Source organism: Manis javanica, chromosome 1, assembly GCF_040802235.1.
Source record: "Manis javanica isolate MJ-LG chromosome 1, MJ_LKY, whole genome shotgun sequence".
In the NCBI taxonomy this organism is placed as follows: domain Eukaryota; kingdom Metazoa; phylum Chordata; class Mammalia; order Pholidota; family Manidae; genus Manis; species Manis javanica.
Window position 1 is genome coordinate 33,331,850 of NC_133156.1, and position 24,861 is coordinate 33,356,710.

At 42.1% G+C, this 24,861-nt stretch overlaps 1 protein-coding gene across 1 annotated transcript; it reads left to right on the forward strand.

Annotated features, from left to right (window-relative positions):
- Positions 1-2,772: 2,772 nt before the first annotated feature.
- Positions 2,773-15,864, forward strand: LOC140843386 (uncharacterized). Its single transcript, XM_073212714.1, has 3 exons — positions 2,773-3,160; positions 8,233-9,783; positions 15,813-15,864. The coding sequence occupies exons 2-3, from the start codon at positions 8,294-8,296 to the stop codon at positions 15,862-15,864; spliced, it is 1,542 nt and encodes a 513-aa protein (XP_073068815.1). The 5' UTR covers positions 2,773-3,160; positions 8,233-8,293.
- The last annotated feature ends 8,997 nt before the right edge of the window (positions 15,865-24,861 follow it).

A 24,861-nucleotide genomic window follows, 5' to 3' on the forward strand; every position in this document is an offset into this window, starting at 1 on the left:
TTGAGGGGTGTAAAAACGCAGTTTGTTCAACTGCTGTTCCGACTTACTGCACTTGATATCTCAGCGAAAACTCTCTCCTCTGAATTCATATTGAAGAAGGGAATCACTGAAAAGATTTCGTATGGGTAATTTTTTGACAGGTAGACACTGAGTATATGCAGTGGCTTTTTCCATCAAACTGCCCTAACGTCATCTTGTCAATGCTTTCAGCCCTGAATATTGTGATCAGTATCAAATATAAAAATGTCTTTTCAACAGCAGTGAAGTACATGTAGTGGCTAAGACCACAGTTTACAGAGAGGGAGAGTACTGGGTTCACATCGCGCACTTCCCTTCCTTAATGCAAGGGCAGCTCAGGAAACGAATTAAGCTTACTGGGCGTGTGATTCCCTCCATGGTAGTATAGGGAGAATAAAACCCACCTTCCTTGACAAAATGATTCTGAGGATTAAAGTAAATAATGCACTGAAAATGCCTTGGACAAAGCAGGGCGCTTGGAATATCGGGTGCATCAGTCATCCGTGATGGCAGCAAGAGCAGTTCTTGTATCCATGGCACTCGCTGTGTGAGGTGTTCCTATGCCATGATTTCGGGCCTGGTGCCAGAGCATAAAGGGAACTCAGGACTGCTTCCTCTCGCTGCAGAATTGCCCAGAGAGTTTCAGGCTGCATACTACTTTAAGGTAATTTTAAGGAAAAAGAGACATTTTATCAGTTTCCTTAACCTTCACACCAAAGGCATACTATCCAAAAAAGAAGTTTACAGCAATTTGAAAATTGTTTTGGAAGATTTAATTTACTGGGATGCTTTTCCTGTGGCTGGACATACTACTTGGGGCTATCAATAAAGTCGTGTAGCATTGTATTCGTTTTGAGTTCCTTCCGGAGAGTGACAAGGCTCTCGCTGCTTAAATACGCATTAAGCAGGCTGAGACCCATAATACACTAGCCTTATGCTGTTTTATGTGTTTCCAGAAACCACGTTTTCCCTCTCTCATTTTAGTATATATGGAAATGAATGTGTTGCTGCTAAAGATTTGAATGAGTTACTGTAAAAAGGAGGATTATAACGGTATCAAAAGCTCGATTTGTCACCATGGCTCTCCTTTAATTCATCGTTCTTCTATTTAGCTGCTTCTTTAAATGTTAGGAAAGATTATATACAAGAAACATGTACTCTCTAAGCCTTAGAGATTAAGAGAAAAAGAACAAATTCCTTTTTCCGTGTAATTACTGAACGACATAAAGCATATTATTCAAATGATATAATTTGTTTTTCCTTTTTCAAAAGAAAAGTTTATTGAGGAAGATATATTTCTTTTTCTCACCCACAATTGTTCTGAATGTTCAGTGAATTAAACTTTTAATACAAGCTTCAGATTTCCCCCAACAATCCATTTGTCATTCTATGAAACCCTGGAGTCAGAAGATGTCCCAATTCACGAAACGCACATAGAAATTATTCTTTTATTAATGCCAAACGAAAATTATAAACAATGATATTTGTCCGGTGAATTTTGGACACCAAAATCATCTGTCCGTTTTTTGACAAATGTAGATGTTCCTAGCTGAATAAAACAAAACTGTGTACAAATTACGCGTGGACAAAAAAGGTTAATGGATTGAACGCTTGAAATTTAATCAAAAGCACCCCAAGCTGGTGAGCATAAAACTGTTTTGCAGGTTTCCTTCTTAGAGTTGTAGGGTGTAAAAACGCAGTAAGTACAACTGCTGTTCAAACTGACTGCATTTGACATCTCAGCAAAAACTCTCTCCTCTGAATTCATATTGAAGAAGGGAATCACTGAACAGATTTCGTATTAGTAATTTTTTGACTTGTAGACACCGGGTATATGCATTGGCTTTGTCCACCAATCTGCCATAACGTCATCATGACTATGCTTTCAGTCCTGAATATTGTCATCAGTATCAAATATGAAAATGTCTTTTCAACAGCAGTGAAGTACATGTAGTGGCTAAGACCACAGGTTACAGAGAGGGAGAGTACTGGGTTCACATCGCGCAGTTCCGTTCTTTAATGCAAGGGCAGCTCACGAAACGAATTAAGCTTACTGGGCGTGTGATACCCTCCATGGTAATATAGGGAGAGTAAAACCCACCTTCCTTGAAAAAATGTTTATGAGGATTCAATTAAATAATGCATTGAAAATGCCTCGGACAAAGCATGGCTCTTGGAATGTCGGGTGCCTCATTCATCCGTGATGGCAGCAAGAGCAGTTCTGGTATCCACGGCACCCGTTGTGTGAGGTGTTCCTATGCCATGATTTCGGGCCTGGTGGCACAGCATAAAGGGCACTCGGGACTGCTGCCTTTCGCTGCAGACGTGCCCAGGGACTTTCAGGCTGCATACTACTTTAAGATAATTTTAAGGAAAAAGAGTCATTTTATCAGATTCCTTTACCTTCACACCAAAATCATACTGTCCCAAAAAAGAAGTTTAAAGCAATTTGAAAATTGTTTTGGAAGATTTTTTTTACTTGGATGCTTTTCCTGTGGCGGCACATACTACTTGGGGCTATCATCTAGCATTGTATTCGTTTTGAGTTCCTTCCGGAGAGTGACCAGCTCTCGCTGCTTAAATACGCACGCATTGAGCAGGCTGAGTCCCATAATACACTAGCCTTATGCTGTTTTATGTGTTTCCAGAAACCACGTTTTTCCTCTCTCACTTTAGTGTAAATGGAAATGAATGTGTTGCTGCTATGTTGGCAGCCGCGCTCAGAAAATAGCGCCCCATGCAGGGCAGCCGGAAGGCCCCGAACTTCCTAATGACAAATCATCCCACACCACTAAACTACATGCTAATTGCGCCTTGGCATAAGGACCAATGAGACCCACCAAATGGTTATGCTAATAAGGCATATGGAGCCGCACCAACCAGGTCAGAGCATGAGAACTATATAAGCAAGCCTCTCCTTCCCCTCTGGGTCCTGCCCAACTCATTTGTTTCACAAAGAGCTGAAGAATAAAGCTTTCTGCAGAAGAATCCTGCTGTTGTTGCGTGCTGTTCTTGCCGGCGAGGACAGGGCACGCGACAAGTGGTGCCGAATCCCGGGAACCAGAACATCACCGGCACAGGGAGGACCCTTCAGACATCTGGAGAGGATTCAGAACTGCAGGTCAGAAGAAAGCCCGGAGGGGTAAGTTCCGAGAGGCCCCTGCTTTTTAGGATGATGGTTGATGGTTCTCTGTAAATAAGGAGGCACCATGGGGAATGCACCGTCATTAGTCACGGCGCTGCAGACAGCTCTCAAAGAGCGAAACTTGAAGGTCTCCAGCAAAGTCTTAGGATCTTTTGTGAAGGAGATAGACCGTGTGGCCCCCTGGTTCATTTGTTCAGGGTCCCTCTCAATCCCGAGCTGGGACAAACTGGGGAAAGATCTTGATAGAGAGGAGGAGGAGGGTAGCCTGAGGGGAGGCACCAGGCCCCTCTGGAAACTGATTAGAGCTTGTCTGCAAGATGAGAGATGTGAAAAGGTAATAAAAGAAGGTCAGAGAGCATTGACAGATATCCAAGAGAGCATGTCAGAAACGGAACGGGAAACAGAGAGCGCGCGCGGCCGAAAAAAGGCCACAAAAACGAAGGTAAAGAAACCTCAGAGTGAGGGAGAAAGCCCGCCTAGGGCAAAAGCGAAAGAGCCCCGAGAAGCGAGTGACAATCGCCTCGGAGAAAATAGTAAATACCCCTGGAAAGAGTTGAGGGACCTCCAACTCTCCAATAGGGAATCTGAGGAGGAATTAACGTCCGCAGAGGAAGGGGAAGAAAATAAAACCGCAGAGTGTAGAAGTAAGGGAACCAGCAAAGTTGAAAAGCGGACCAAGGAAAAAATGAAAGCAGGGTGTCCCCCGACGCCCTTTGCCCCGCCACCTTACGTGAGTGGCGCACTCTCCTTTTGCCACCCAGATACTCTTCAGGCAATTAGACAAATGTTTCCTGTATTTGAGGATAACGGTGTACGCTCTCACCAGCCCCTGAGCCATAAACAAGTTAAGGAGTTAGCAGAATCCGTTCGGGCTTATGGAGTCAGTGCTAACTATACCATAGCACAAGTTGAGAGATTAACAGAGACAGCCATGACACCCGCAGACTGGCAATATGTAACTAAGGCATGCCTTTCTAGTATGGGGCAATACATAGAATGAAAGGCATTGTGGCATGATATCAGCATGACCCAGGCACGCGCAAACGCGGCCGAAGGACAGCCTGCATGGTCATATGATATGCTGACGGGCCAAGGACAGTGGGTAGCCGACCAGACCGCCTTCCCCTTACAGGTATATGCACAAATAAACATGTGCGCCGCCAAGGCATGGAAAGCCCTCACCAACAAAGGAGAAGTATCAGGCAATTTGACAAAAATTATTCAGGGGCTGAGTGAGCCATTTTCTGACTTTGTCGCTCGTATGATAGAGGCCGCAGGCAGAATATTTGGAGATCAGGAACAAGCAATGCCCCTAGTGGAGCAATTAGTGTTTGAACAATGTACCAAGGAATGCAGACAGGCGATAACACCCTGGAAACAAAAAGGGATACATGCCTGGTTGAAAGCCTGTAGAGAAATAGGAGGGCCACTCACCAATGCGGGCCTAGCCGCAGCCATATTACAGAGCCACAAACAAGCCAGGATCACTAACAGAAGTATCAAATGCTTTCAATGCGGGAAATTAGGACATATAAAGAGAGAGTGTAGGAGCCCAGCTTCAGAACAAACAACCCAAAAGACCCCTGAATTGTGCCCTAAGTGTAAGAAAGGCAGGCATTGGGCTAATGAGTGCCGGTCTATTAAAGATATAGAAGGGAAACCCTTAGAGTTGCCAAAAAACGCCCAGAGGGGCCCCCGTCACCAGGGCCCGCAAATATATGGGGCAACCAGCACGCAAGTGTCATTCGGGAACAACCAGGCCCCCCAAGGAGAGCCACTTCAGGTTCCGCGGGATTGGACATCCGTGCCACCACCAGAATAGTGTTGACTCCACAGATGGGAGTTCAGCCTATCCCTTCAGACTTTAAAGGCCCCCTACCACCAAATACCATTGGGTTACTCCTAGGGCGCTCTTCTGCTGCATTGAAAGGCCTGGTAGTTCATCCCGGAGTCATAGATCAAGATTATGAAGGACAGGTAAAAATCATGTGTTCGGCTCCCAGAGGAATCTATCCTATATCCCCGGGAGACCGCATAGCCCAGCTCTTAGTTTTACCTAGTCTCCACGCCAATTATCCTGCTACCAACACGGAGAGGGGAGAAAGGGGCTTCGGCTCCTCTGACTGGGATTCAGCCTTCATAGTATTAGATTTAGCAGACAGACCAAAATTAACTCTTCAAATAGAGGGAAAGAGCTTTGAGGGAATCCTAGACACTGGAGCAGATAAAAGTATTATCTCTGCAACCTGGTGGCCCTCCAAGTGGCCTGTGACCCAATCCTCACATTCATTACAAGGTTTAGGATATGAGTCAAGCCCTTCAATTAGTGCCAAACCATTGAAATGGCGAGCCCCTGAAGGACAAGAGGGTACAGTCACCCCTTATGTACTCCCTCTACCGGTCAATTTATGGGGGAGGGATGTCATGAGAGACTTAGGCCTCAAACTCATTAATGAATACTCCACCCCCGCCCAAGGCATGATGATGGACATGGGATACATCCCTGGCAAGGGGCTGGGGAAACACCAACAGGGACACATAGAGCCCATCCTGCCCAAAGTAAAGAATGACCGTCACGGCCTGGGTTTTTCATAGGGGCCATTGAAGATGCCATGCCCATACCTTGGCTCACAGAGGAGGCCGTATGGGTTCCTCAGTGGCCCCTATCCTCTGAAAAATTAGAAGCAGCTCATTGCTTAGTGCAAGAGCAGCTCCAAGTGGGACACCTAGAACCCTCTGTGTCCCCATGGAACACACCCATATTTGTAATCAGGAAAAAGTCAGGATCATGGAGGTTGCTTCATGATCTGAGAGCAGTAAATGCTCAAATGAGAATGCTTGGACCCGTACAACGGGGACTGCCACTCCTCTCTGCCTTACCCAAAGAATGGAAAGTGCTCATAATAGATATTAAAGATTGTTTCTTTTCTATACCTCTAAGCTCCAAGGACAGGGAAAGATTTGCTTTTACTTTGCCAGCTATTAACCATGAACAACCCGATGCCAGATTTCAGTGGAAGGTCCTCCCTCAAGGAATGGCAAATAGCCCCACCATATGTCAACTGTACGTTCAGCGAGCGCTAGACCCAATTCGTAAGACCTATCCCACGCTAAAGATCATCCATTACATGGATGACATCCTTCTTTGCTCCCCACAACCAGCGGAAATAGAAGAAGCATATATAGATCTCACTAGATCCCTAGAAAATTGGAGACTGAATATAGCAAGCGAGAAGGTCCAAAAATCTAGTGTTAGCAAATTCCTAGGAGCAACCATTTACACAGATGTAATTTGCCCCCAAAAGCTTGAGATAAGACATAATCAATTGCGAAATTTGAATGACTTCCAAAAACTCCTAGGGGATATTAATTGGTTGCGCCCATACTTAAAGATACCCACCACTGAATTGACTCCACTATTTAAAACCCTAGAAGGAGACCCACAACTAACGTCACCGCGCTCCCTCACACCTGAGGCATTACAAGCCATTCGCAAAGTAGAACAGGCTTTGATGACAGCACAATTAAATAGAGTGCAATCGAATGAACCCTTTGAGTTGTGTGTCCTTCCCACCCCAGAGCTGCCAACTGCAGTCTTATGGCAGCACGGCCCACTGATCTGGATTCATCCCCAAGCCTCTCAGGCTAGGACAATAGAGTACTATCCAGCAGCCGTGGCCAAACTTGCTTTGAGAGGAGTAAAAACCTCCATGACACATTTCGGAGAGGCTCCAGCTAAAATTATAACCCCTTACAGCGTAGAACAGATACAAGTATTATGTGCTATGAACGATGATTGGGCCATACTTGCTTACAGTTTCTCAGGAACCTTTGATAATCATTTCCCTAAACATCCCCTCATCAACTTCGCCAAAAATCATCTCCTAGTATTTCCTCGGGTCACTAGCCTAACCCCGCTGCCTCATGGAAAAACAGTTTACACGGACGGGTCTAAGACAGGCACAGGTGCCTATGTCCATGATGGCAAAGTTGTGACAAAAGGCTACACGCCTGACACTCCACAAATAGTGGAATGTCGCATAGTCTTAGAGGTCCTACAAATCTTTCCTGAACCTTTAAATATTGTGTCTGACTCCTGTTATGTAGTTAATGCAGTCAAATCTCTAGAAGTGGCCGGGCTAATCAAAGCGTCCAGCCCAGTAGCCACTTTGTTCAAACAGATACAATCAGCACTACTTCATAGGCAATCTCCTTTGTATATAACTCATATCAGAGCACATTCAGGCCTTCCCGGGCCTATGACCCAAGGCAACCACCTGGCAGACCTCGCAACCAGAAATATAGCTTTTCCCCTGCTAGACCCTATCACCACAGCTTCAAAATTCCATACACAATTTCATGTCACTGCCGAAACACTGCGCAAGCGGTTTAGCATAACCAGGGCCGAAGCTAGGAACATTGTCCTTAGCTGCCAACATTGCTGCAGCTTCCTTCCCACACCTCATGTTGGGATCAACCCCAGAGGTATTAGGCCTTTACAAGTTTGGCAAATGGATGTGACGCATATTTCGTCTTTTGGGAAACTGAAATATGTACATGTATCCGTGGATACTTGTTCAGGAGTCATCTTTGCCTCCCCATTGTCAGGAGAGAAAGCTTCCCATGTCATCCAGCACTGCCTTGAAGCTTGGAGCGCATGGGGGTTACCACAGATTCTGAAAACAGACAATGGCCCAGCCTATACCTCTACAAAATTTGCTCAATTTTGTCATCACATGGGGATAAAACATATCACTGGCCTTCCCTACAACCCACAGGGTCAAGGGATTGTGGAACGTGCGAACCGCACGCTCAAATCCTATTTACTTAAACAAAAAGGGGGAATTGAAGATATACCCCCCACACCAAAAACTGCCATAGCCCTAGCACTTTTCACTATAAATTTTTTGAATCTGGATGCTCAAAGCCATACAGCAGCGGATCGCCATAATCAGTGGCCAAAAGACCCACAAGAACTAGTAAAATGGAAGGACGTGTTATCTAACCAATGGAAGGGCCCGGATCCAATCATAATCAGATCCAGGGGAGCTGTGTGTGTTTTCCCCCAGGGTGAAGAAAATCCCTTCTGGATCCCGGAGCGCCTAACGAGGAAAGTCCTAAACAAAGGAGATGACTTCGCTGTACCTCCTGACCCTGCTCCTGACACTGGAGACCCCGACTCAGGGAGTATTGAGATGGGGAATCCTGTCTGCCTTTCCTAAGCCTATGCCTGTCCGTTTCAATGCAGCCGTTTTTCCGCGCTTTTTCACTACCAATACTAGTATGAACTTGCCCTACTTAGTTAAAGACACCCTAGTAGCTCCCCTGGGAGAAAACCGATCCTTCGTAACTAATGGGTCATTATGCTTCACCACTCAGAATCTAGCTGGCTGTATCTCCCTGAAACGGAGGAAATACGGATGGTTCAGTGACATAATTCTAGAGGCCAGTAGCCTCCCCGTTATGTCAGCTAAATTTGAAGGGCCTAATAAGGAAGGGAGCCCGTCCTATAAGAACATGACTATCCACCAGATGGTTCTCTGGATCAATGGCACATTTGTACACTCTCCCAGGAACAATTCCACCGACAGGCCTCGTCAACCCAAATATGCCTCCCATTGTGTGGGCGACTATGAGGGAGAGCTGTGGCCCTGGACTGACTGTCAGTCAACTGTAGTAACGTGGGCAACTGAGAGGCAGGAGTTTACCATCTCCCCAGATATGGAGGGACGGCCAGCCAATGAGGCTTGGTGGCCAGTAAAGGTGCTCGAAGGCGAGTTTCGTCAGCAGCTGAGCATGAACCCCTTCCATAAATGGATGCTGTGTGGAGTCAATGGCTCGTGTACCGACCTCTCCCCCTTTTCCGCCCTCCAGGGTGGGGGAATCGGTGTAAAAAATATCACCTTTTGGTGCGAGAATAACCACATGCGCGCACACTGGAACATGATCATGACCCATAACAACGAGAACTACACGTGTTCAGCAAAATCAGGTCCAGAGTCACCTAATTCCCTTTTTCCACCTTCTCCAGTATGCGTATACCCCCCATTTCTGTTTATCTTATCCAATAGTAGCTTTGACTCCTGCTCCAATGAAACCTGCTTTCTGTCTCAGTGTTGGGATGCGCGTAACTTTACCAATGCTTTGGTAGTCCGCATCCCCCGTTGGGTCCCTGTTCCCGTAGACGCCCCTAACACCATGACTCTGTTTCGAGAAAGGCGCGATTTCGGTGTTACAGCCGCCATAGTGCTCCTGATCTCCGCAACCGCGGTCGCAGCCACCGCCGCTGGTATAGCTTTAGACACCTCCATCAAATCGGCTACAGAGCTCAATAACCTTGCAGCCTCAGTAGCTTCTGCCCTGGACCAACAGTCCACACTTGATGGCAAACTGAAAGGAGGAATAATGATCCTCAATCAACGCATAGATCTCGTGGAGGAACAAATGGAGGTGCTCTGGCAAATGGCCCAATTGGGATGTGAGCGGAAATATCGTGCCCTCTGCATCACTAGCATTCAATATAAAAATTTTACACGGGCAGCTAATCTGTCACGAGACCTGTCCCAGTATCTTTCAGGAAACTGGTCCCAAGACTTCGATGGGACACTAGAAGAGCTGCGGCGAGAAATTATCCACATCAACTCCACCCGTCTAGATATCTCCGTAGCGGAAGGACTCTCTTCCTGGTTCCTCAGAGCTCTCTCCCACGTCAAGGAGTGGGCGGGCATGGCTGGGATGGGCGTGTTCCTGCTTGGAGGTCTCATGCTCTTACTCTGGTTGTTATGCAGACTCCGCAACCAACATAAGCAGGACAAGGTGATCCTTGCTCAAGCCCTAATGGCGATAGACATTGGCGCCTCTCCCCAAGTGTGGCTCAACATGCTTAAGAAGGAAGCTCGGCTTTAGCTTGAGGTAGCTCTTGCACCCTGAGCCCATGTGGCACTGCACCAGGCCCGAGTACCTCAATGCTTAATCACAGCTTTCTTTAAGAAGCTCATGGTGCAAGAGGGTTGAGAAAAAGGGTCCAAACCCTTTGTACCAAGCGGTCCCAACGCCAGCCAGAGGATGCGAGGCAAAGCACTGCAAGAGGTCTTGGACCCCTCTGAGAGGCATGCCTGACTGCATAGGGGTAGATGCCCAGAACCCCTCTCCAAAAAGGGGGCATCAGGAAGTATGATGGAGGTCAGGCCTCTGTCTCCGCCTCTGCTGGCAAGTTCCGCCTTGAGCTTCTGTTAGACAAAAAAGGGGGAGATGTTGGCAGCCGCGCTCAGAAAATAGCGCCCCATGCAGGGCAGCCGGAAGGCCCCGAACTTCCTAATGACAAATCATCCCACACCACTAAACTACATGCTAATTGCGCCTTGGCATAAGGACCAATGAGACCCACCAAATGGTTATGCTAATAAGGCATATGGAGCCGCACCAACCAGGTCAGAGCATGAGAACTATATAAGCAAGCCTCTCCTTCCCCTCTGGGTCCTGCCCAACTCATTTGTTTCACAAAGAGCTGAAGAATAAAGCTTTCTGCAGAAGAATCCTGCTGTTGTTGCGTGCTGTTCTTGCCGGCGAGGACAGGGCACGCGACACTGCTACAGATTTGAATTAGTTACTGTAAAAAGGAGGATTATAACGGTATCATAAGCTCGATTTGACACCCTGGCTCTCCTTTAATTCAACATTTTTGTATTTACCTGCTTTATTAAATCTTAGGAAAGATTATTTTGAAGAAACATGTACTCTCTAAGCCTTAGAGATTAAGAGAAAAAGAACAAATTCATTTTCCTCTGTAATTACTGAACGACATAATGCATAGGAATCTAATGATATAAATTGCATTTCCTTTTTCAAAAGAAAAGTTTATTGAGGAAGATATATTTCTTTTTCTCACCCACAATTGTTCTGAATGTTCAGTGAATTAAACTGTTCATAGAAGCTTCAGATATCCCCCAACAATCCATTTGTTATTCTATGAAATCCTGGAGTCAGAAGACGTCCCAATACATGAAGCACGCATAGAAATTATTCTCTTATTAATGGTAAAAGGAAAACTATAAGCAATGATATTTGTCCGGTGAATTTCGAACACAAAAATAATCTGTCCGTTTTTTCACAAATGTAGATTTTCCTAGCTGTATAAAACAAAACTGTCTACAAACTACACGTGGACAGAAAAAGGATAATGGATTGAACGCTTGAAATATAGTCAAAAGCACCCCGAGCTGGTGAGCATAAAACTGTTTTGCAGGTCTCCTTCTTAGAGTTGAGGGGTGTAAAAACGCAGTTTGTACAACTGCTGTTCAGACTTACTGCACTTGATATCTCAGCGAAAACTCTCTCCTCTGAATTCATATTGAAGAAGGGAATCACTGAAAAGATTTCGTATGGGTAATTTTTTGACAGGTAGACACTGGGTATATGCAGTGGCTTTTTCCATCAAACTGCCCTAACGTCATCTTGTCAATGCTTTCAGCCCTGAATATTGTGATCAGTATCAAATATAAAAATGTCTTTTCAACAGCAGTGAAGTACATGTAGTGGCTAAGACCACAGTTTACAGAGAGGGAGAGTACTGGGTTCACATCGCGCACTTCCCTTCCTTAATGCAAGGGCAGCTCAGGAAACGAATTAAGCTTACTGGGCGTGTGATTCCCTCCATGGTAGTATAGGGAGAATAAAACCCACCTTCCTTGACAAAATGATTATGAGGATTAAAGTAAATAATGCACTGAAAATGCCTCGGACAAAGCAGGGCGATTGGAATATCGGGGGCTTCAGTCATCCGTGATGGCAGCACGAGCAGTTCTTGTATCCACGGCACTCGCTGTGTGACGTGTTCCTATGCCATGATTTCGGGCCTGGTGCCAGAGCATAAAGGGAACTCAGGACTGCTGCCTCTCGCTGCAGAATTGCCCAGAGAGTTTCAGGCTGCATACTACTTTAAGGTAATTCTAAGGAAAAAGAGACGTTTTATCAGTTTCCTTAACCTTCACACCAAAGGCATACTATCCAAAAGAGAAGTTTACAGCAATTTGAAAATTGTTTTGGAAGATTTAATTTACTGGGATGCTTTTCCTGTGGCTGGACATACTACTTGGGGCTATCAATAAAGTCGTGTAGCATTGTATTCGTTTTGAGTTCCTTCCGGAGAGTGACCAGCTCTCGCTGCTTAAATACGCATTAAGCAGGCTGAGTCCCCTAATACACTAGCCTTATGCTGTTTTTTGGGTTTCCAGAAACCACGTTTTCCCTCTCTCATTTTAGTATATATGGAAATGAATGTGTTGCTGCTAAAGATTTGAACTGGTTACTGTAAAAAGGAGGATTATAACGGTATCAAAAGCTCGATTTGTCACCATGGCTCTCCTTTCATTCATCATTCTTCTATTTAGCTGCTTCTTTAAATGTTAGGAAAGATTATATACAAGAAACATGTACTCTCTAAGCCTTAGAGATTAAGAGAAAAAGAACAAATTCCTTTTTCCGTGTAATTACTGAACGACATAAAGCATATTATCCAAATGATATAATTTGTTTTTCCTTTTTCAAAAGAAAAGTTTATTGAGAAAAATATATTTCTTTGTCTCACCCACAATTGTTCTGAATGTTCAGTGAATTAAACTTTTAATACAAGCTTCAGATTTCCCCCAACAATCCATTTGTCATTCTATGAAACCCTGGAGTCAGAAGACGTCCCAATTCACGAAACACACATAGAAATTATTCTTTTATTAATGCCAAATGAAAATTATAAACAATGATATTTTTCCGGTGAATTTTGGACACCAAAATCATCTGTCCGTTTTTTGACAAATGTAGATGTTCATAGCTGAATAAAACAAAACTGTGTACAAATTACGCGTGGACAAAAAAGGTTAATGGATTGAACGCTTGAAATTTAATCAAAAGCACCCCAAGCTGGTGAGCATAAAACTGTTTTGCAGGTTTCCTTCTTAGAGTTGTAGTGTCTAAAAACGCAGTAAGTACAACTGCTGTTCAAACTGACTGCATTTGACATCTCAGCAAAAACTCTCTCCTCTGAATTCATATTGAAGAAGGGAATCACTGAACAGATTTCGTATTAGTAATTTTTTGACTTGTAGACACTGGGTATATGCATTGGCTTTGTCCACAAACCTGCCATAACGTCATCATGACTATGCTTTCAGTCCTGAATATTGTGATCAGTATCAAATATAAAAATGTCTTTTCAACAGCAGTGAAGTACATGTAGTGGCTAAGACCACAGGTTACAGAGAGGGAGAGTACTGGGTTCACATCGCGCAGTTCCGTTCCTTAATGCAAGGGCAGCTCAGGAAACGAATTAAGCTTACTGGGCGTGTGATACCCTCCATGGTAATATAGGGAGAGTAAAACCCAGCTTCCTTGACAAAATGATTATGAGGATTCAAGTAAATAATGCATTGAAAATGCCTCGGACAAAGCATGGCTCTTGGAATGTCGGGTGCCTCATTCATCCGTGATGGCAGCAAGAGCAGTTCTGGTATCCACGGCACCCGTTGTGTGAGGTGTTCTATGCCATGATTTCGGGCCTGGTGGCACAGCATTAAGGGCACTCGGGACTGCTGCCTCTCGCTGCAGACGTGCCCAGGGAGTTTCAGGCTGCATACTACTTTAAGATAATTTTAAGGAAAAAGAGTCATTTTATCAGATTCCTTTACCTTCACACCAAAATCATACTGTCCCAAAAAAGAAGTTTAAAGCAATTTGAAAATTGTTTTGGAAGATTTATTTTACTTGGATGCTTTTCCTGTGGCTGCACATACTACTTGGGGCTATCATCTAGCATTGTATTCGTTTTGAGTTCCTTCCGGAGAGCGACCAGCTCTCGCAGCTTAAATACGCACGCATTGAGCAGGCTGAGTCCCATAATACACTAGCCTTATGCTGTTTTATGTGTTTCCAGAAACCACGTTTTTCCTCTCTCACTTTAGTGTAAATGGAAATGAATGTGTTGCTGCTAAAGATTTGAATTAGTTACTGTAAAAAGGAGGATTATAACGGTATCATAAGCTCGATTTGTCACCCTGGCTCTCCTTTAATTCATCATTTTTGTATTTACCTGCTTTTTTAAATCTTAGGAAAGATTATTTTGAAGAAACATGTACTCTCTAAGCCTTAGAGATTACGAGAAAAAGAACAAATTCATTTTTCTCTGTAATTACTGAACGACATAATGCATAGGAATCAAATGATATAAATTGCATTTCCTTTTTCAAAAGAAAAGTTTATTGAGGAAGATATATTTCTTTTTCTCACCCACAATTCTTCTGAATGTTCAGTGAATTAAACTCTTCATAGAAGCTTCAGATATCCCCCAACAGTCCATTTGTTATTCTATGAAATCCTGGAGTCAGAAGACGTCCCAATATATGAAGCACGCATAGAAATTATTCTCTTATTAATGGCAAAAGGAAAACTATAAGCAATGATATTTGTCCGGTGAATTTCGGACACAAAAATAATCTGTCCGTTTTTTCACAAATGTAGATTTTCCTAGCTGAATAAAACAAAACTGTCTACAAATTACGCGTGGACAGAAAAAGGATAATGGATTGAACGCTTGAAATATAGTCAAAAGCACCCCGAGCTGGTGAGCATAAAACTGTTTTGCAGGTCTCCTTCTTAGAGTTGAGGGGTGTAAAAACGCAGTTTGTACAACTGCTGTTCAGACTTACTGCACTTGATATCTCAGCGAAAACTCTCTCCTCTGAATTCATATTGAAGAAGGGAATCACTGAAAAGATTTCGTATGGGTAATTTTTTGACAGGTAGACACTGGGTATATGCAGTGGCTTTTTCCATCAAACTGCCCTAACGTCATCTTGTCAATGCTTTCAGCCCTGAATATTGTGATCAGTATCAAATATAAAAATGTCTTTTCAACAGCAGTGAAGTACATGTAGTGGCTAAGACCACAGTTTACAGAGAGGGAGAGTACTGGGTTCACATCGCGCACTTCCATTCATTAATGAAGGGCAGCTCAGGAAACGAATTAAGCTTACTGTGCGTGTGATTCCCTCCATGGTAGTATAGGGAGAATAAAACCCACCTTCCTTGACAAAATGATTATGAGGTTTAAAGTAAATAATGCACTGAAAATGCCTCGGACAAAGCAGGGCGCTTGGAATATCGGGTGCATCAGTCATCCGTGATGGCAGCAAGAGCAGTTCTTGTATACATGGCACTCACTGTGTGAGGTGTTCCTATGCCATGATTTCGGGCCTGGTGCCAGAGCATAAAGGGAACTCAGGACTGCTGCCACTCGCTGCAGAATTGCCCAGAGAGTTTCAGGCTGCATACTACTTTAAGTGAATTTTAAGGAAAAAGGGACTTTTTATCAATTTCCTTAACCTTCACACCAAAGGCATACTATCCAAAAAAGAAGTTTACAGCAATTTGAAAATTGTTTTGGAAGATTTAATTTACTGGGATGCTTTTCCTGTGGCTGGACGTACTACTTGGGGCTATCAATAAAGTCGTGTAGCATTGTATTCGTTTTGAGTTCCTTCCGGAGAGTGACCAGCTCTCGCTGCTTAAATACGCATTAAGCAGGCTGAGTCCCCTAATACACTAGCCTTATGCTGTTTTTTGGGTTTCCAGAAACCACGTTTTCCCTCTCTCATTTTAGTATATATGGAAATGAATGTGTTGATGCTACAGATTTGAATGAGTTACTGTAAAAAGGAGGATTATAACGGTATCAAAAGCTCGATTTGTCACCATGGCTCTCCTTTAATTTATCATTCTTCTATGTAACTGCTTCTTTAAATGTTAGGAAAGATTATATACAAGAAACATGTACTGTCTAAGCCTTAGAGATTAAGAGAAAAAGAACCAATTCCTTTTTCCGTGTAATTACTGAACGACATAAAGCATATTATTCAAATGATATAATTTGTTTTTCCTTTTTCAAAAGAAAAGTTCATTGAGGAAGATATATTTCTTTGTCTCACCCACAATTGTTCTGAATGTTCAGTGAATTAAACTTTTAATACAAGCTTCAGATTTCCCCCAACAATCCATTTGTCATTCTATGAAACCCTGGAGTCAGAAGACGTCCCAATTCACGAAACGCACATAGAAATTATTCTTTTATTAATGCCAAGTGAAAATTATAAACAATGATATTTGTCCGGTGAATTTTGGACACCAAAATCATCTGTCCGTTTTTTGACAAATGTAGATTTTCCTAGCTGAATAAAACAAAACTGTGTACAAATTACGCGTGGACAAAAAAGATTAATGGATTGAACGCTTGAAATTTAATCAAAAGCACGCCAAGCTGGTGAGCATAAAACTGTTTTGCAGGTTTCCTTCTTAGAGTTGTGGGGTGTAAAAACGCAGTAAGTACAACTGCTGTTCAAACTGACTGCATTTGACATCTCAGCAAAAACTCTCTCCTCTGAATTCATATTGAAGAAGGGAATCACTGAACAGTTTTCGTATTAGTAATTTTTTGACTTGTAGACACCGGGTATATGCATTGGCTTTGTCCACAAACCTGCCATAACGTCATCATGACTATGCTTTCAGTCCTGAATATTGTGATCAGTATCAAATATAAAAATGTCTTTTCAACAGCAGTGACGTACATGTAGTGGCTAAGACCACAGGTTACAGAGAGGGAGAGTGCTGGGTTCACATCGCGCAGTTCCGTTCCTTAATGCAAGGGCAGCTCAGGAAACGAATTAAGCTTACTGGGCGTGTGATACCCTCCATGGTAATAAAGGGAGAGTAAAACCCAGCTTCCTTGACAAAATGATTCTGAGGATTCAAGTAAATAATGCATTGAAAATGCCTCGGACAAACATGGCTCTTGGAATGTCGGGTGCCTCATTCATCCGTGATGGCAGCAAGAGCAGTTCTGGTATCCACGGCACCCGTTGTGTGAGGTGTTCCTATGCCATGATTTCGGGCCTGGTGTCACAGCATAAAGGGCACTCGGCCCTGCTGCCTCTCGCTGCAGACGTGCCCAGGGAGTTTCAGGCTGCATACTATTTTAAGATAATTTTAAAGAAAAAGAGTCATTTTATCAGATTCCTTTACCTTCACACCAAAATCATACTGTCCCAAAAAAGAAGTTTAAAGCAATTTGAAAATTGTTTTGGAAGATTTTTTTTACTTGGATGCTTTTCCTGTGGCTGCACATACTACTTGGGGCTATCATCTAGCATTGTATTCGTTTTGAGTTCCTTCCGGAGAGTGACCAGCTCTCGCTGCTTAAATACGCACGCATTGAGCAGGCTGAGTCCCATAATACACTAGCCTTATGCTGTTTTATGTGTTTCCAGAAACCACGTTTTTCCTCTCTCACTTTAGTGTAAATGGAAATGAATGTGTTGCTGCTAAAGATTTGCATTAGTTACTGTAAAAAGGAGGATTATAACGGTATCATCAGCTCGATTTGTCACCCTGGCTCTCCTTTAATTCATCATTTTTGTATTTACCTGCTTTTTTAAATCTTAGGAAAGATTATTTTGAAGAAACATGTACTCTCTAAGCCTTAGAGATTACGAGAAAAAGAACAAATTCATTTTTCTCTGTAATTACTGAACGACATAATGCATAGGAATCAAATGATATAAATTGCATTTCCTTTTTCAAAAGAAAAGTTTATTGAGGAAGATATATTTCTTTTTCTCACCCACAATTCTTCTGAATGTTCAGTGAATTAAACTCTTCATAGAAGCTTCAGATATCCCCCAACAGTCCATTTGTTATTCTATGAAATCCTGGAGTCAGAAGACGTCCCAATATATGAAGCACGCATAGAAATTATTCTCTTATTAATGGCAAAAGGAAAACTATAAGCAATGATATTTGTCCGGTGAATTTCGGACACAAAAATAATCTGTCCGTTTTTTCACAAATGTAGATTTTCCTAGCTGAATAAAACAAAACTGTCTACAAATTACGCGTGGACAGAAAAAGGATAATGGATTGAACGCTTGAAATATAGTCAAAAGCACCCCGAGCTGGTGAGCATAAAACTGTTTTGCAGGTCTCCTTCTTAGAGTTGAGGGGTGTAAAAACGCAGTTTGTACAACTGCTGTTCAGACTTACTGCACTTGATATCTCAGCGAAAACTCTCTCCTCTGAATTCATATTGAAGAAGGGAATCACTGAAAAGATTTCGTATGGGTAATTTTTTGACAGGTAGACACTGGGTATATGCAGTGGCTTTTTCCATCAAACTGCCCTAACGTCATCTTGTCAATGCTTTCAGCCCTGAATATTGTGATCAGTATCAAATATAAAAATGTCTTTTCAACAGCAGTGAAGTACATGTAGTGGCTAAGACCACAGTTTACAGAGAGGGAGAGTACTGGGTTCACATCGCGCACTTCCATTCATTAATGAAGGGCAGCTCAGGAAACGAATTAAGCTTACTGTGCGTGTGATTCCCTCCATGGTAGTATAGGGAGAATAAAACCCACCTTCCTTGACAAAATGATTATGAGGTTTAAAGTAAATAATGCACTGAAAATGCCTCGGACAAAGCAGGGCGCTTGGAATATCGGGTGCATCAGTCATCCGTGATGGCAGCAAGAGCAGTTCTTGTATACATGGCACTCACTGTGTGAGGTGTTCCTATGCCATGATTTCGGGCCTGGTGCCAGAGCATAAAGGGAACTCAGGACTGCTGCCACTCGCTGCAGAATTGCCCAGAGAGTTTCAGGCTGCATACTACTTTAAGTGAATTTTAAGGAAAAAGGGACTTTTTATCAATTTCCTTAACCTTCACACCAAAGGCATACTATCCAAAAAAGAAGTTTACAGCAATTTGAAAATTGTTTTGGAAGATTTAATTTACTGGGATGCTTTTCCTGTGGCTGGACGTACTACTTGGGCTATCAATAAAGTCGTGTAGCATTGTATTCGTTTTGAGTTCCTTCCGGAGAGTGACCAGCTCTCGCTGCTTAAATACGCATTAAGCAGGCTGAGTCCCCTAATACACTAGCCTTATGCTGTTTTTTGGGTTTCCAGAAACCACGTTTTCCCTCTCTCATTTTAGTATATATGGAAATGAATGTGTTGATGCTACAGATTTGAATGAGTTACTGTAAAAAGGAGGATTATAACGGTATCAAAAGCTCGATTTGTCACCATGGCTCTCCTTTAATTTATCATTCTTCTATGTAACTGCTTCTTTAAATGTTAGGAAAGATTATATACAAGAAACATGTACTGTCTAAGCCTTAGAGATTAAGAGAAAAAGAACCAATTCCTTTTTCCGTGTAATTACTGAACGACATAAAGCATATTATTCAAATGATATAATTTGTTTTTCCTTTTTCAAAAGAAAAGTTCATTGAGGAAGATATATTTCTTTGTCTCACCCACAATTGTTCTGAATGTTCAGTGAATTAAACTTTTAATACAAGCTTCAGATTTCCCCCAACAATCCATTTGTCATTCTATGAAACCCTGGAGTCAGAAGACGTCCCAATTCACGAAACGCACATAGAAATTATTCTTTTATTAATGCCAAGTGAAAATTATAAACAATGATATTTGTCCGGTGAATTTTGGACACCAAAATCATCTGTCCGTTTTTTGACAAATGTAGATTTTCCTAGCTGAATAAAACAAAACTGTGTACAAATTACGCGTGGACAAAAAAGATTAATGGATTGAACGCTTGAAATTTAATCAAAAGCACGCCAAGCTGGTGAGCATAAAACTGTTTTGCAGGTTTCCTTCTTAGAGTTGTGGGGTGTAAAAACGCAGTAAGTACAACTGCTGTTCAAACTGACTGCATTTGACATCTCAGCAAAAACTCTCTCCTCTGAATTCATATTGAAGAAGGGAATCACTGAACAGTTTTCGTATTAGTAATTTTTTGACTTGTAGACACCGGGTATATGCATTGGCTTTGTCCACAAACCTGCCATAACGTCATCATGACTATGCTTTCAGTCCTGAATATTGTGATCAGTATCAAATATAAAAATGTCTTTTCAACAGCAGTGACGTACATGTAGTGGCTAAGACCACAGGTTACAGAGAGGGAGAGTGCTGGGTTCACATCGCGCAGTTCCGTTCCTTAATGCAAGGGCAGCTCAGGAAACGAATTAAGCTTACTGGGCGTGTGATACCCTCCATGGTAATAAAGGGAGAGTAAAACCCAGCTTCCTTGACAAAATGATTCTGAGGATTCAAGTAAATAATGCATTGAAAATGCCTCGGACAAACATGGCTCTTGGAATGTCGGGTGCCTCATTCATCCGTGATGGCAGCAAGAGCAGTTCTGGTATCCACGGCACCCGTTGTGTGAGGTGTTCCTATGCCATGATTTCGGGCCTGGTGTCACAGCATAAAGGGCACTCGGCCCTGCTGCCTCTCGCTGCAGACGTGCCCAGGGAGTTTCAGGCTGCATACTATTTTAAGATAATTTTAAAGAAAAAGAGTCATTTTATCAGATTCCTTTACCTTCACACCAAAATCATACTGTCCCAAAAAAGAAGTTTAAAGCAATTTGAAAATTGTTTTGGAAGATTTTTTTTACTTGGATGCTTTTCCTGTGGCTGCACATACTACTTGGGGCTATCATCTAGCATTGTATTCGTTTTGAGTTCCTTCCGGAGAGTGACCAGCTCTCGCTGCTTAAATACGCACGCATTGAGCAGGCTGAGTCCCATAATACACTAGCCTTATGCTGTTTTATGTGTTTCCAGAAACCACGTTTTTCCTCTCTCACTTTAGTGTAAATGGAAATGAATGTGTTGCTGCTAAAGATTTGCATTAGTTACTGTAAAAAGGAGGATTATAACGGTATCATCAGCTCGATTTGTCACCCTGGCTCTCCTTTAATTCATCATTTTTGTATTTACCTGCTTTTTTAAATCTTAGGAAAGATTATTTTGAAGAAACATGTACTCTCTAAGCCTTAGAGATTACGAGAAAAAGAACAAATCCATTTTTCTCTGTAATTACCGAACGACATAATGCATAGGAATCAAATGATATAAATTGCATTTCCTTTTTCAAAAGAAAAGTTTATTGAGGAAGATATATTTCTTTTTCTCACCCACAATTGTTCTGAATGTTCAGTGAATTAAACTGTTCATAGAAGCTTCAGATATCCCCCAACAATCCATTTGTTATTCTATGAAATCCTGGAGTCAGAAGACGTCCCAATACATGAAGCACGCATAGAAATTATTCTCTTATTAATGGCAAAAGGAAAACTATAAGCAATGATATTTGTCCGGTGAGTTTCGGACACAAAAATAATCTGTCCGTTTTTTCACAAATGTAGATTTTCCTAGCTGAATAAAACAAAACTGTCTACAAATTACGCGTGGACAGAAAAAGGATAATGGATTGAACGCTTGAAATATAGTCAAAAGCACCCCGAGCTGGTGAGCATAAAACTGTTTTGCAGGTCTCCTTCTTAGAGTTGAGGGGTGTAAAAACGCAGTTTGTACAACTGCTGTTCAGACTTACTGCACTTGATATCTCAGCGAAAACTCTCTCCTCTGAATTCATATTGAAGAAGGGAATCACTGAAAAGATTTCGTATGGGTAATTTTTTGACAGGTAGACACTGGGTATATCCAGTGGCTTTTTCCATCAAACCGCCCTAACGTCATCTTGTCAATGCTTTCAGCCGTGAATATTGTGATCTGTATCAAATATAAAAATGTCTTTTCAACAGCAGTGAAGTACATGTAGTGGCTAAGACCACAGTTTACAGAGAGGGAGAGTACTGGGTTCACATCGCGCACTTCCCTTCCTTAATGCAAGGGCAGCTCAGGAAACGAATTAAGCTTACTGGGCGTGTGATTCCCTCCATGGTTGTATAGGGAGAATAAAACCCACCTTCCTTGACAAAATGATTATGAGGATTAAAGTAAATAATGCACTGAAAATGCCTCGGACAAAGCAGCGCGCTTGGAATATCGGGTGCATCAGTCATCCGTGATGGCAGCAAGAGCAGTTCTTGTATCCATGGCACTCGCTGTGTGAGGTGTTCCTATGCCATGATTTCGGGCCTGGTGCCAGAGCATAAAGGGAACTCAGGACTGCTGCCTCTCGCTGCAGAATTGCCCAGAGAGTTTCAGGCTGCATACTACTTTAAGGTAATTTTAAGGAAAAAGAGACGTTTTGTCAGTTTCCTTAACCTTCACACCAAAGGCATACTATCCAAAAAAGAAGTTTACAGCAATTTGAAAATTGTTTTGGAAGATTTAATTTACTGGGATGCTTTTCCTGTGGCTGGACATACTACTTGGGGCTATCAATAAAGTCGTGTAGCATTGTATTCGTTTTGAGTTCCTTCCGGAGAGTGACCAGCTCTCGCTGCTTAAATACGCATTAAGCAGGCTGAGTCCCATAATACACTAGCATTATGCTGTTTTATGTGTTTCCAGAAACCACGTTTTCCCTCTCTCATTTTAGTATATATGGAAATGAATGTGTTGCTGGTAAAGATTTGAATGAGTTACTGTAAAAAGGAGGATTATAACGGTATCAAAAGCTCGATTTGTCACCATGGCTCTCCTTTCATTCATCATTCTTCTATTTAGCTGCTTCTTTAAATGTTAGGAAAGATAATATACAAGAAACATGTACTCTCTAAGCCTTAGAGATTAAGAGAAAAAGAACAAATTCCTTTTTCCGTGTAATTACTGAACGACATAAAGCATATTATTCAAATGATATAATTTGTTTTTCCTTTTTCAAAAGAAAAGTTTATTGAGGAAGATATATTTCTTTGTCTCACCCACAATTGTTCTGAATGTTCAGTGAATTAAACTTTCAATACAAGCTTCAGATTTCCCCCAACAAGCCATTTGTCATTCTATGAAACCCTGGAGTCAGAAGACGTCCCAATTCACGAAACGCACATAGAAATTATTCTTTTATTAATGCCAAATGAAAATTATAAACAATGATATTTGTCCGGTGAATTTTGGACACCAAAATCATCTGTCCGTTTTTTGACAAATGTAGATTTTCCTAGCTGAATAAAACAAAACTGTGTACAAATTACGCGTGGACAAAAAAGGTTAATGGATTGAACGCTTGAAATTTAATCAAAAGCACCCCAACCTGGTGAGCATAAAACTGTTTTGCAGGTTTCCTTCTTAGAGTTGTAGGGTGTAAAAACGCAGTAAGTACAACTGCTGTTCAAACTGACTGCATTTGACATCTCAGCAAAAACTCTCTCCTCTGAATTCATATTGAAGAAGGGAATCACTGAACAGATTTCGTATGGGTAATTTTTTGACTTGTAGACACCGGGTATATGCATTGGATTTGTCCACCAACCTGCCATAACGTCATCATGACTATGCTTTCAGTCCTGAATATTGTGATCAGTATCAAATATAAAAATGTCTTTTCAACAGCAGTGAAGTACATGTAGTGGCTAAGACCACAGGTTACAGAGAGGGAGAGTACTGGGTTCACATCGCGCACTTCCCTTCCTTAATGCAAGGGCAGCTCAGGAAACGAATTAAGCTTACTGGGCGTGTGATACCCTCCATGGTAATATAGGGAGAGTAAAACCCACCTTCCTTGACAAAATGATTATGAGGATTCAAGTAAATAATGCATTGAAAATGCCTCGGACAAAGCATGGCTCTTGGAATGTCGGGTGCCTCATTCATCCGTGATGGCAGCAAGAGCAGTTCTGGTATCCACGGCACCCGTTGTGTGAGGTGTTCCTATGCCATGATTTCGGGCCTGGTGGCACAGCATAAAGGGCACTCGGGACTGCTGCCTCTCGCTGCAGACGTGCCCAGGGACTTTCAGGCTGCATACTACTTTAAGATAATTTTAAGGAAAAAGAGTCATTTTATCAGATTCCTTTACCTTCACACCAAAATCATACTGTCCCAAAAAAGAAGTTTAAAGCAATTTGAAAATTGTTTTGGAAGATTTTTTTTACTTGGATGCTTTTCCTGTGGCTGCACATACTACTTGGGGCTATCATCTAGCATTGTATTCGTTTTGAGTTCCTTCCGGAGAGTGACCAGCTCTCGCTGCTTAAATACGCACGCATTGAGCAGGCTGACTCCCATAATACACTAGCCTTATGCTGTTTTATGTGTTTCCAGAAAGCACGTTTTTCCTCTCTCACTTTAGTGTAAATGGAAATGAATGTGTTGCTGCTAAAGATTTGAATTAGTTACTGTAAAAAGGAGGATTATAACGGTATCATCAGCTCGGTTTGTCACCCTGGCTCTCCTTTAATTCATCATTTTTGTATTTACCTGCTTTTTTAAATCTTAGGAAAGATTATTTTGAAGAAACATGTACTCTCTAAGCCTTAGAGATTACGAGAAAAAGAACAAATTCATTTTTCTCTGTAATTACTGAACGACATAATCCATAGGAATCAAATGATATAAATTGCATTTCCTTTATCAAAAGAAAAGTTTATTGAGGAAGATATATTTCTTTTTCTCACCCACAATTGTTCTGAATGTTCAGTGAATTAAACTGTTCATAGAAGCTTCAGATATCCCCCAACAATCCATTTGTTATTCTATGAAATCCTGGAGTCAGAAGACGTCCCAATACATGAAGCACGCATAGAAATTATTCTCTTATTAATGGCAAAAGGAAAACTATAAGCAATGATATTTGTCCGGTGAATTTCGGACGCAACAATAATCTGTCCGTTTTTTCACAAATGTAGATTTTCCTAGCTGAATAAAACAAAA

What these genes read in the sequence shown, in the direction of transcription:
- LOC140843386 (XM_073212714.1), top strand. Translation starts at nt 8,294, where the DNA reads ATGACTTCGCTGTACCTCCTGACCCTGCTCCTGACACTGGAGACCCCG. An exon ending in GGGACACTAGAAGAGCTGCG is followed by an intron (nt 9,784 to 15,812) that starts GCGAGAAATTAT and finishes CTCTCATTTTAG; the next exon opens with TATATATGGAAATGAATGTG.